This window comes from Pyxicephalus adspersus, chromosome 2 (assembly GCF_032062135.1).
Source record: "Pyxicephalus adspersus chromosome 2, UCB_Pads_2.0, whole genome shotgun sequence".
Classification (NCBI taxonomy): Eukaryota; Metazoa; Chordata; class Amphibia; order Anura; family Pyxicephalidae; genus Pyxicephalus; species Pyxicephalus adspersus.
In genome coordinates this window covers 84,295,433-84,308,795 of record NC_092859.1, presented here as the reverse complement: position 1 = coordinate 84,308,795, position 13,363 = coordinate 84,295,433, and the positions used below count along the sequence as shown (strand labels likewise).

At 37.4% G+C, this 13,363-nt stretch overlaps 1 protein-coding gene across 1 annotated transcript in view; it reads right to left on the bottom strand.

Moving 5' to 3' along the window:
- Nucleotides 1-468: 468 nt before the first annotated feature.
- Nucleotides 469-13,363, bottom strand: part of VEZT (vezatin, adherens junctions transmembrane protein) — a 24,288-nt gene continuing 11,393 nt past the window's right edge. Inside the window, exons 4-11 of the mRNA XM_072401269.1 lie at nucleotides 11,299-11,474; nucleotides 9,720-10,001; nucleotides 8,038-8,175; nucleotides 6,257-6,404; nucleotides 5,481-5,812; nucleotides 3,732-3,925; nucleotides 3,067-3,342; nucleotides 469-1,590 (exon numbers count right to left, since the gene is read on the bottom strand). Of these exons, the coding sequence (XP_072257370.1) occupies nucleotides 1,055-1,590; nucleotides 3,067-3,342; nucleotides 3,732-3,925; nucleotides 5,481-5,812; nucleotides 6,257-6,404; nucleotides 8,038-8,175; nucleotides 9,720-10,001; nucleotides 11,299-11,474 (2,082 nt within the window). The 3' untranslated portion in view covers nucleotides 469-1,054. The remainder of the gene's footprint in view (nucleotides 1,591-3,066; nucleotides 3,343-3,731; nucleotides 3,926-5,480; nucleotides 5,813-6,256; nucleotides 6,405-8,037; nucleotides 8,176-9,719; nucleotides 10,002-11,298; nucleotides 11,475-13,363) is intronic.

Sequence of the window (13,363 nt, the reverse complement as noted above, 5' to 3'; positions counted from 1 at the left end):
CTTGGTTTGTTATGGGATACAAGCTGCAAGAATTAAGGCAGCTTCTTACAGCAGGGGTTCTGAAACTTTTTCATTCTGAGGACCCAGATAAGAAAATTGTCTGAAAGGTGGACTAGCTTCTGTCTACCAGCAATATGGAGTTGTCCACAGATGTGGACATTTAATCAAGAAGTTGGGGGGTAGGTTGTGTGTAAAGTGATACCACAGTCCTTGGAGTGGCATCTAAGTAACTTATTTTGGACGGGGGTTATAGGGTGGATAGGTAGGTATTGCATTTCATGTATTTTCTAGTGGGGTTTTGATTTCTATGACATTCTCAGCTGGATGAGGTGTGGTGTTGTGCTTTGTATCTTTATCATTGTATCCTGTGGTTGTCCTTCATACAATAAATTTGCTAAGTTAAGGAATGGAAACCTGTACACCAATCATGTGTATGTATATGTCAAAAAGAGCAAAAGAGCTAAAATCATAATTTTACTTTTTTTTATTAAAAAAAACATTCTAAGCTCAGATCAGTAGAACATTTTAAGAAATATAGTCACAAAGGAACAACATCATTAGCCAGTATATACTGGACAGATAGATCCAAGGTGGCACTGACAGCACACCAAGCATTTTTTTCTGGATTTCTAAAACAAATCATCATAATGTCTAGAAAGCGTGACAGCAGAAGAAGAGAGCACAGAATTATTGTTTTGGAACAAAATGAAAAATCTTGAATAAATAACATTAAATAATGAGATAATCAAATAAATATTAGGCAGCTGCATTGGTTTGTACAATTCTTACGTACTGTAGACAGCTGCCAGTGAACTAGAGGAAAAACTCCTCCAGTTTAGAGGCTGGACTGAAGAGTAGTAACTGTAAAAACACTAAACTGTATAACATGGAGAAGCAGCCTGGAGGGGGCTCACGGAGAGAGACACTGCAGGCTTTCCAGGCACAGAGGACGTTAAATCACCTTGTGTTCATTCTAGTCTGTAGCTGCACCCTGGGCACATTCTGGCTTTCTCACAGACAGTAACCTAAAGGCATGTCAAGCCTATAAGTGTGGTTATTCCTTATGTTCTGAACTCCTGTCATGACTTCTTTCATCTTCAACATGAGTATCCCTACAATCAGTGGTATCATCATCATCATCATCATCATCATCATCATCCCACTCATCTCCAAAAGTCTGCTCCTGAAAAAATGTAAAGGTAAGTGACCGTGCAGCCACTTGTGCGGCTACCCCAGAAGCAAAGTGTAAATCTGATGACTGATGGATCCGAGCCAGCCTTTCTTTAATGGAGGCAGGTAGCACAGTCCTAGGTTCAGGACACTGAGGCTCTGCAATCTCCTTGCTACTGGTTAATACAGGCTTTTCAAGCAAACGAAACGAGTCCATCTCATTATTTATGTAGTCATTATCAGGTAACTCTGGTGTCTCATGAGTAGTGGCTTCTTTATGAATAGGCTCAGTGCCATTTAATTGTGTCACGTCTCCATGAATGCTTTGTGTCTTGTCGTCATACTGGGCTTCAGGTTCTGGGTCTTCAGTGGATTTGGAAAGATCCAAAGCCTTCTCATCTAGCAAAGGCTTCACTGCAGCTTAAAATAAAAGAAATATCTTCAATTAGATTGCAGGTTTTTATTCTTCTAATGTTAATCTTAATTGTTATAATTATGCTGTCCTAGTTTCCTAGGGCTAGGGGGCTGCTAGAATGACGCCACAATGACAGGTCTAGGAAGTGTGAAAAGGTTGTCCATGAGCAAGGAACAATGAGCTAGGACTAAAAATAAATAAAAGGCCAATTATATATCAAACACAACTTCTATTCAGAATAGTCACCAATCTGCTGAATTATCTCTATTTATCCTGAAAATTCCCCAGTTATTTCTCACAACCAATAGTGTAATAAGTATGGAGCCACTATTATTTGGTGTTCCAATGGCAATACTACTTGGGCCTTTATGATGTATACCAGAGCTGTGGAGTTGATATATTTTTGCGGACTGACTTCAGGTACACAATAATGGCTTCCAACCATTCTCCACACCCCTGATGTTAAGTAGAGGAAATGTGTTTTCAAGGCATTCATTAAGAGTAAAGCTGACCACAGACATAAGGCCAGACCTGATCATTTTTAACAAGACTCCTATAGGGAGGGAGGAGTGGAATTGGATCCTCCCTCCTCCCAATAGACATTCATGTTTCTGACAGCATTGTGTAACATAGATGTTAAAAAGTAGTTATACTATGCCTCCACAGTGGACTACTATTATTGTACACATACAAGAAGCTTAGTCTTGATCTATCGGTGTCCAAGTCATTTTTATCATCATAAGCACAACTCTAGCCAAAATCTGGATTGGGTGGGGTGATTCTCTATTCTGAAAATCTCTCCTTACTTCCCAGTTATTCTATTAACTAATTAGAATCCTGTAATTGAAAACTCAAATTAAAGCTAAAAAAAGATATGTTGCAGATGATGTGAATTAGACATTCAAAGACCATATGTGATTTTTAAGGAACTTCTGGATTGCCATTCTGTTTAGTTTCATAGACATGTTTTTTTACGTTTCCTAATTAAGGTGTAAATACTATTACTCAATGAAGAAAAGAAGTATCAGGGCAGAAATCTGGAATCTATTTCAGTTTTCAATGCCTATGATTATGTCTTATCTTTAACAATATTTAATGTTAAGCTTCAAAAGTACCTAATCACTATATCAGGCCACAAAGTCACAATATTTTTGGTAAAGAATGACATTAAAATAAGCAAAGCAGTCTCATCCATAAATGTGGAATGGTTGTTCTTTTTTTGAAACAAAAAGTAATACCTGACAGAGTGCTCTCTCTGCTTTACTAAAGTAATCATTATCTTTTTGCTGTATGTGTTCTCTTTGGAGAGAGTCTGTCCACTTGTTCTCAATGAAGAAAAACCTCCACAGTATGATCATAGATAGGAATTTAACTTGACAGAGTATCCAACCCTTCCAGAAAATATCCAACCCTTATAATAACCATATACACAATACCTGTGTGTGTGAATACATAAGGGGTATTTTGAGGAGAATACACACCATGATCACTAAAAAGCAGCTGCTTCCATTTTTGTCTTTCTGCTTCTGATGCTTTTAAGCCTAATACAGCCTTTAGCTCTTGTAGAACTCTCTTAGACTCCTCTCTTTCTCGCTTCTGTCTTTCCCTTTCTTCTGGGGTAAATAAGAAGACATCCTCCCTGCTAAATTCATTGTCTACAGCAATGTCTTCCACATAGGCTTCCAATTCCTGAAAGAAAAGTGACAGGTTAGCAGAAAGGAATGACTTATCAGTAAGAATTAAAGGTAATAACCGCCCTAGCATTCCTATTCCGTCCAAAATTCCATGCAAAAAGCGTTACATTTTTTTTTGCATGTAAATTTATTTTACATTGTAGGCTATATTTTCTTAGGCACAACTCACCAAAATATGTCCAATATTTAATACATTTAATAATAAACTTGAAATAAAAAAACACAAAAATCTGTTAAAATAAAAAAGTATTTATGCAGCATGGGGCATACAAATCATTTTTTCATGGTTGAAATGAATGAATAATGTTGGCCACTTTGAACAAATTAAATTTCCACCATTTAAAAACAGACACATGGTCAGCATGTGACTATGAATAGTATGTATTTGTAGACAGCAATAATGGTGCCCTGTATTAAAGAAAAAAATAATTTCAGTACCAGAGGTATTATACCTTTTATAGCTGGGGGTCTCCGAACCATCCTCTCCACCTGACATAATGCCTCCTCCCAGCATGTATTACTGGCCTGCACGTGTGGCTGTATCAGCCTCAGTTTTTCTTCAAGGATGAGTGAAGCTTCAGCTGTCATGCTTTGGGATTCCTTAGAGGATGAAAGCTTTTCTAGTTCATCCTCGAGTATAATCACTCTGGAGATGAAAGATACAAATGGTGATATGCCATCTTCTCTTGCTGCTTTTATGTTGCAATACAAATAAATTATAATATTTTATAAACACTGAATGATAACTATTAGTTGGTCCCATGAAACTAATTGTCACATGTAGAGTCAGCCACAGAGTTTACAATAGTACAGGTTGACATTCAAAATCCGGCAACATACAGATCCAAGTGCTGGATATGCCAAAAAATGACTTTCTTTGCGATCAACAACGCACAATGTTTACGTTTTACACCACCTATTTTCTTTGCTGGATCCATAATGGGGCTATACAGCAGCAAATAAATGATAAAATGAGAAGGAATGAGCAGGAATGCCTGTTATCGCGTGCAAGCAAGACAGCTGATTCTGCTGAACAGCGCCATCAAAACATAAATGGCACCTCCAGAAAACAATGGCGTGCCAACACGGTAAATTAGAAAACACGCTCCAAAATCAATGCGTGAAATCTGAAGGAACCGTATTATCGATGGACGGATTTTTGAATGTCAACCTGTAATTAGAATTGTGGGGCTGCCTATTTGTTTCGGATGGCAGCTACAAGGACTTTACATTCTGGACAAAAAAAATGTGTGGAAACAATACATTGATGAATGTCCATTTTGCAGACAAAAATGGTGATTTAGCCAAAATTGATTAAATCTTCACTGTATCGAAATATAAACAGATTTTCCACTTTACATTACCAACAGGCAGATGTGTGAGTGGTCCCTGAAGCACAACAATGATCAAACATGTGGTCATAAAGCACAGTGGCTCAGGGGTTAACACTCTTGCCTTTGCAGTGCTAGGTTCCCAGGTTCGAATCTTGGCTAGGACACTATTTGCATAGAGTTTGCGTGGGTTTGCTCTGGGTATTCTTTTCTTTTTTTTTTTCCTCTGGGTACTCTTTTCTTTTCAAAAACATGCAGTTAGGTTAATTGGCTCCCCCCTAAAATTGACTTTAGACTATGACTTATGACTATGGGAAGGGCATTAGATTGTGAGCCCCTTTGAAAGACGGCTAATGATATGCCTATGGACTTTGTAAAGCGCTGTGTAACATGTTGGTGCTATATAAATACTGTATAACAATATTATTAATAATAATAAAAAAAAAAGCTTTTGAAGTAAAACAAAAATCAAGGAACTATAAAAAAGAGAGAACAATGAAATAGCACCCAGATCTCAACCTCAATAAACCAGTCTGGAAACATTTGCAAAGACAATGAAGAGTAGCAAAATCTGTGGTGGAATTATGCAAAGTTCTTCATGATGCTTGAAGCAATTTACCATTCAAGTACCTCCAAAAATGAATGCTGGTGTACAGATGAAAATTGCTGTTGGGTTAAAGGGTGGGCATCAATTATTTATGTATTTTTTTCCTGTTTACTTCAGGAAATGTTCTTGATCAGTGAACTTTTTTTTTTCAAAATGCCTAAAGCAGTTTGCACAGTACTATTGGTATACTCACACAGTATATGTGTATGGTGACATTTATTACAAAAGCACAACTACATTACAGGGTTTTCACTAATACTTACTCATTCAGTAGTGCTTTTAGATGTAGTTGAAGACTGCGTACAGCCCCATGAAGACTGTTCAGCTCTCCAGTCTCCCTTTTTCTCCTGTTTGTGCGTTCAGCACTGGACTGGTGTTGTGTTTCGAAGTAGCGGTAAAACTCATAACTACGTTTCAGTTCTGTCAGGCAAGTAGCCTGTGTGTGAGGTAGATCCTGAACCACATCACACCAAATGTAGTGTGGAAGCAGTTCTGGGTATTTGATTGGACCTTGGAAAGCATTCTCAGGAGACAGCAGTAGGGCAAGGCGCCGAAAAAACTCTGAACTCTGGCCTATCCAGAGCTGAAACAGAACCTGTCAAGACAAAGTCAATAGTTTGAAAATAATTCATGGCAGCAAAATTACTTTGTCATGTGACCATTGTAAAGTCTTGAACCTTTTCCCTCCCTGTAGGGTCCCATATCTCTGCATGTTGTTTGTAAATTATTTTTTTAATACCTTAAAATCTTTTTTTTTCTCTGAAAATGAGCTTTCTGCTTTCTCACTCCAGGACTTTGTCTCCCCCCCCCCATAGCAGAAGTATCCTTAGAAAGATGTGGGGTGCAGGGGCTGTCTGACTAAGCCTGTTAGATCTATTGCACTGCACCGTCATATTTAAACACCCTGTCCTGTCCTGTTAAATGTCCTGTTGTAACAAGAAAGTGAGACAATGAAAAGGAGGCTGTTGGTATAATTTCTATCTTACTGAATATCTATCTCAGTGACACAAACATAAAACAATTATAGTGCTGAGCCTACCTTCAAAGCTGGGAGGCTAAAGCCATCTGTGAGGTTGTGAGTCTCCTCCTCAGACACCTGATCTTCACTTAATCCCATGCCCAGGTCTTTCAAAGGAACAACGCAGATGTAGTTAGTCACATTGTCTATCTCAGAGTTCAAGGGATAGGTTTAGTTGCAGTTAAGTAAAATGTGTGTATAAATGCCACATAGGCAGGAGTTTTTTTTTTTTTTAAAGTTGCATATAATTCATAAATATAATTTACTCCACAGTTTGGCTACTTTTTTATTTTTTACTTAGGCAAGCATTATTATTTGCACCATACATAATGTAAAGCCATGGCAAAAAAAGCATAAACAGGTAGTCTCCAAGTTACAGACATCTGAAATACGAACGGGGCCTTCCCTGCTTGTTTGTGTGCAGGACAGAGGCTTCATGGGGCGGAGGGGCAGTTCTCATGACTTGCAGTCATTTGCAATGTCTTTTGCTGTTCTGCGAACTCTTGTAACTCTTTATTGACCAAGACAAACTCTGCAGTTGTTTCTTTTTGCATATCGAAGCACAACTTGCTCCAGAAGTTATTGAATGCCTTGCCTTGGCGCCATAAAGTTTTTTTTATTTTTGCTTTGTATGTGAGTATCTCACAGTGAGGATTTTATACAGTAGCTGACACCACGCTGCCTAATATTATATGTTGAGACAAACATCTGTCCTAATTGCATTTATTAAATAATGTAACTGTTGCCACTTACATACAAATTCAACTTAACAGCAAATCTACAGTCCCTATCTTGTATGTAACCCGGGGACTACCTGTAGGTTTCCGGAATTAAAAAATGTGTTTTAAAGGACATCTAGATTCTGTCTGTGGCAGATGTCCCCAACCTTTACTAGATTACAAGACACATTCAGATATAGGAGCTGGAAGAAGCCCTCCAAAAAGGGAATATTGAAAACAAGTTGAAATAACATTAAATATGTTTTAAATTGTACAAATGTGTCATTTGTTTTCTGTCTTTCCTTTTGTTATAGTCCTTTTCATAAAATCTAGAATAAGAATAATAAGAATAAGTTTTCAAGAATACCCTACCCCAAAAGAACCCCTAAAATTCCCTTTTTTGGCTCGGATTCAGCCTTCAAAATGTTAATTTACCTGAGAAGTTAGTGCATAGGATATAGTAATTAAAGCATTAAATATTAACACCATTAGCCCAGCAATTCTTGGAACAACACTTAATGATTGCTGATACCAGTAAATGTAGTGGCCTTGTTCTCTGCAACAGTTTCTCAGCATAATCTGGTTTCAAATCCAAGTATTAATTATTCCCTAATGCTTTTTCCACACTTCGGATAGAGAGCAGGGAAGGTCTGTTTTCCTTGCCACCCAAATCCCATTGGGGGAAATTTGAAACACAACAGAAAGTGAAAGTAAATTGTGAAGATGGGGGGTGTGTAAGATTAAGACCAGCCATGCGTTAGATCACTCATTTATGACTAAACCATCAGGTTTCATCTTGCCTGGGTCATAAAAAAAATAAATCCCAGTTATTCCATCATCATTCATTACTAGAAATCTACAAAAGGACAATACTTTCCAAACCACTGGACCAGTGATTATGGGTATACCCCATATGTAAGCCAAAATGTAACCTCACCCACCCACTTACTGTTGATTAAGAAATAGAATCCATCATTTAATTGAAAACATTTAATTGAATTTAACATATTAAAGCTCATCATACAAGATATGTTAGCAAATTATTTATTAAACCATCTTAACATCTAATATTGGAAAGGATATTGTTTAAGCATGTATAGTGTTGCCAGTCGGGAAACTCGGAAGTTGGTCCTGACAGTTCTGTAGACAGCTTTACGCAACCCAAGGAGATGCTGGCTAGTATGTTGTCCAACCTTATCATATGGGCAAGCAGCACTGACCCTGTCAAGCAAACTTGAAAAGTAAAATGTGATACATCTGTACAGATGTCCCAAACCACTTACGCCACATATATTATGTTTTCAACATACTACTGTTTATTGTAAGAACAGAAAATACAAATATATTACATTTCTAACATTCAGTGTTATGTTCATGGACAACTGTATACATATTTATTAAAATCAGTTCCTATAGAAGTAGGTGTGAGGAATAAATTCCATAAAGGAAGAAAAAACAGCATGGCTAAGGCTACAGATCCATTCTTTTTAGCACATAATTTAAAAGCTATAAAACATGCTAAATAAGTAATCTGAAAACTTGTTGCATAATTTAACTTTACAGCAAGCTTAATAAACAGTGAAGATGTTTCAATGAATAACCTAAGCTATGCAGTTAAATTACCATCATCATTTGTCCCAATACATCAGTAAATATTTGTATAATGTGTACATTTCAGGAATCATAAACTTGTACATGTGTGTACCAAATACCCAATAGGGGTGAGGTTTTATAGCATTAAAGACAAACAATTTAAAAGAAGCATTCTCCGATTTCACTTTATTGGAACTTATGCCTGACTTTTGTTACTGTACTTGCACCAATATACAATGTTACTGCATGGAGTACCTTTGACTCTGTAATGTGTACTTAATAAATAGTTTTTTCTTTGACTTGCCACAGGAAAAGCCCCTCTTTTTCTTTCCTCATGCTATTTATTTATTTATTTGTATCCATGTGGGACCTAGATGTAATAAATGTGGAACGTCAGGCAACAGTACTTAATGCTTCCTAGGTCAGACAGTGGTGATGATGCTAATTCTCTGCCCAATGGGGAGGCTGGAGGGTAAAATGTCTAAATGATAAGTATTTTTAAAATGTCAAAGCGGTACATTTAAATTCCTGCCTTGTCCATACCCCCTCCGCCCCAGCCACACGTCCCATGCCCACCCGGCATATGGGTCCCCTGGCCTTGCGTCCCAAATGTTCACACGCCAGGGACGCAGATCCAGGGCAAGCATTGGCAGGAAACGCAGATGCCGAGCATCGCTGGAGGTTGCCGCAGGCACGTCGGGACCAAGTAAGCTTTAAAACTCCCTTACAATTCCATCCCAAGTTTGGTTTGGGGTTACCACTTTTAGTACTGAAAATTAACCCCGAGCCACACTTGGGGATACTGCCAGGGAGGTTAAACAACCACCACAAAGGTTTAGCTTTAGGTGGATAATCTGTTTTCATTTAGTTATCCAAGTCCTAGAACTTGATCTATAGCAGAAGCACAATGACAACACTAAAACAGTGTGCCAATATTACATCCTATATTGTCAGGGCTAAATAAATAGCAGATGATAGGCAGTTATTGAGCCATAAATGTATGTATGGCACTTTATTGTGTTCAAATGATGACATGTTCCTTGTTCCGTGCTGGTTCTTAAATGTGTTGGGCTTTTGAAATTTATACGAATTTGTCTTTTCCTGAATATTGCTAAACAGCCTGCAATGCAATAGAAAACATTCTGCAATGCATGTAATGAAAAAACACTTACAGGGTGAAACCTCGAGAAATGACTTCAGTCTCCTGGATCAGGCGCAAGGATTTTCTCACAAGGTTGGTGAAGGCTCGGCTGTTTGCTACGGTCATCTCCAACTGGCCACAGTACTTTTTCAGCTTGACCTGTAGTCTGGCTGCGCTCCATGTTCTCAGCACTCGCAGGACGGCAAAAATGGCAAAGAAAAGAAGGCTGGGCCCCCAGATGAATAAGGAAGAGAAGTGCCAGGACTTCAGTGCAGCCAAAGCGCTGAGGAAAGCAAACAATACAGACATCTCCCTGTGCAATGAAAGAAATCAATTAGGGTTCAGACCAGAACTACCTACAATGCATAACAAGATATTAGAATAACTATGTTAGAATTATTATGGCATGCAAGGATAAAAGTTGTAAATATATCCATTTGTCAACACTGATATAGAAAAGATTGAAAAAAAAATTAAAATATATATATAAATAGATTTTTTTTAAATATATATATATATATATATATATATATATATATATATAAGTTTTTGTGAATTGGCACAATGCATTTTCAAAATCTATTCTGTTGGGCTTCTTTTAGTGATTCCCAAATATGGTAAACTTGTAAAAATAACTTTCTTTGTTTGTACAGAATTCTTTAGTTTACACAATTTGTACAAAATTTATTTCAAGAGTAAGGCATTCTACAAAAAGCTCAGCCCGTTTTTCTGCAACTTCTAACAGTCCTTTACTTCCAACACCAACATTATTTTAATAGTATCGTTTATAGAAAAAAGTAACCAAAAAAGTGATCATTGGTAAAAAAAAACAAAAGATAACAAATGAAGGGATGGTGTGCGTAAGTATTAAAGTGAAGGAAATGTGGCATCTTTGCTTTCCCTATTATGATTGCTTAATGGTGATTTAGCTATTGTGCAGGGTACCTTGACTTCCTGTAAACATCAAAAGAATCTACCAGAGAATGATGTGTCCAACAAAGACAATCTTGATTTAAAAACTACGCTAAATTGTGTTGCAACCACTTGACAGAAGCACTAACTATCTCTTACAGATACAGACATTACATAAAATGTTTATGTCCTGGGTTTTCTATTCAGATGTCATAGTATTTTGTATTGTTACCTTTCTATACTATTTCCTATTTATTAAATATTACCAATTGCAGATAAATCATTTGAATCACTGGAGCAATAAAGAGGAGAATAAAGAGGAAATCTCCGAATGAGGACAACTATTCTGGCGATAACCATCACAGATAGAGTTTTCCTTAATTTGGGAAGACATTTCCCTTTCTATAAAACGCTTACAGCAAACAGCATTGTGTAAAGAAACATGTACCTTTTAGTATGCTTGTTCCTGATCAATGACTTGCTAAATAAAAAACAAAGAAAGAATCACTGGCTCAGAACCCAAACAACTCGGGAATTATGGCTCCTGTAGTTCTTTTTTGTCTGGTTCTTTAAAAAGGTTTTCCAGATCACCAGCATCTTTTAATAGCTATGTAATGTACTAAATATTTATTTACTATATCCTATTGAAAATAAACAAAACAGGTTTTAAAGAAGTAATTTCACTTGCTGGACTGTACCAAATATTAGGCGTTGCTAGGGAGCGCAGTGTTGGAAGATGCCCCTTTTGTTGATTCTGGGTCTGACCAGCAGACAGGATTCCAGGGTCGAGCAACTCAATCAGTTCCACATCCTCCTGTATCAGGACTTCCTGCAACAAAATTGCTCGCAGGCTATCAAGTCGGAATCCAATATCCTAACAGGGTGGAGGAAAGAAAAACAGATAGCTCTTAACGCTTTATTGTTAGCTTATTAACAGAGGAACAGGTGTAATAATTTCTACACAAATTTGCATGAACACAAACACTGAAGAGAATGAGTAAATGAAAACATACATCTAGCGATAACTATCTTTTGTCATGCCTAAATAAATATGAATAGGATGAATGCTATACCTGTGAAGTAGAAATGGAATGCTAACCTCTTCTGCTGCCCCACTGCTGAACAACTGTTAAAGTCTCTTGGCCCCCACAGCACTCCTGCTGATCTCTATGTCATCTCCTGTATGGGGCTCAACTTTAAATACAAACAGGATGGCTGATGTACTCCACCCCCCTCACTTGTCCACAGACTTGATTCCAATCCCTAGCTTCCTAACCCTCCCTGTATTATTATTTTTTTTATCATATGTGTTTTTACTATGCTCTATTTTAATATTGTTCTTTCTTATGACTGTACTGTTAGAATTTACCTTTTGAAATGCAGATAAAAATAGATTTACTCATAAATACAAACAGGGCAATGTAAACAATTTTCCACGTTTTGAAATGAAAAACTCCTCCAAGCTATGGAAATGAGACCAAAATAGTTATACTTTACATCCAGACAACGTTCCCCTTCTATCACTGCTGGGGTGCCAGAAGTACAATAGAGCTGTACTGTGCAACAGCACCAAACTGTGGATGTTTCTGCAAGAACAGGGATAGCGGGAATGGGGCTACCACAAGGGAAACATTTCTGTGGTGAAGCTCTTTTGGCCTTATTTTCATAGCTGGAGTTGTTCACATTCAGGAAGGGTAAAAAAAAATACACAAAAAATAAAACAAAACTGGAGATCTTATTACCAAAAAGGTGTACATTAACCTCAGTATGAAGAATCTATGTCTTATGTTTAGGAATACTGAATTCAAAGTGTAAAGGGATAAGTTATGTAAGACATACACATTGTAAAAAGGAATATGCATAGATGCAGGGAATGACATGAACTAATTGTGGCTTCTCAGTGGTCAATATTGAGTGTAGGTGGGCTTCTAATGGGAGACATCTGCAGGAGCCAAGAATGCAATTTATGTTTACACATATTAAAACAGTGCTAGTTGAGGCCAAGAAACTTTCTAGGGCAGAGGAGAGCTCAGGAATGTACAGCTCCAGCAACAGTACTGACAGTCATTTGCATCTCACAAAACTAAGCCACCGTCACCAATTTTAGCCAGAAGTCTAGAATTACAATCAGTGCCAAGGATACGCAGTCATCCAACTGACGGGATGAAGTTTGGGTTTTCAATGATGCCATTCATATAATGAAAAGCTTTCAAACCTGACACACTTTCTAATATGGTGAGAAGATCACAGAAGAAAAAAAAACAAGTTGATTTGTGTCTGGAAGATTTTATAAAAATGTAGATATCAATACAGCTCAACAATATAACCCAGCTTTACATAAAGTGCTGCAAGTAATCTAAACTTAGTAAGGATCTTACTTAGAGGGATCAAAACTTAGTAAGTAAAAAACTAGCATTGGTGGAATCGGTACTGTGGTGAAAAGTACCATTTATATACAATCACATTTTACATTGTATGGCATTTAGACAATCACATTAGGAAACAAGCAACACAATGAATTTGTACCATTTTTTCTATCAGAATAAGAAAGAATAGAACAGCAAATGTGCATGTTAGGAAGACTGGAGGTCTGCTTGTTCCAAATGATGAGATTTCATTGTCTATGACCAGGTGCGTACACACTTCCAATTTTTATCGTTCAAAACGAATGACGAACGAACGACGAACGATCGATTGGGCAAAAATCGTTCGTAAAAAAAGTAACCAACGACGCCGACGAACGAGGAAAGTCGTTGGAAACGA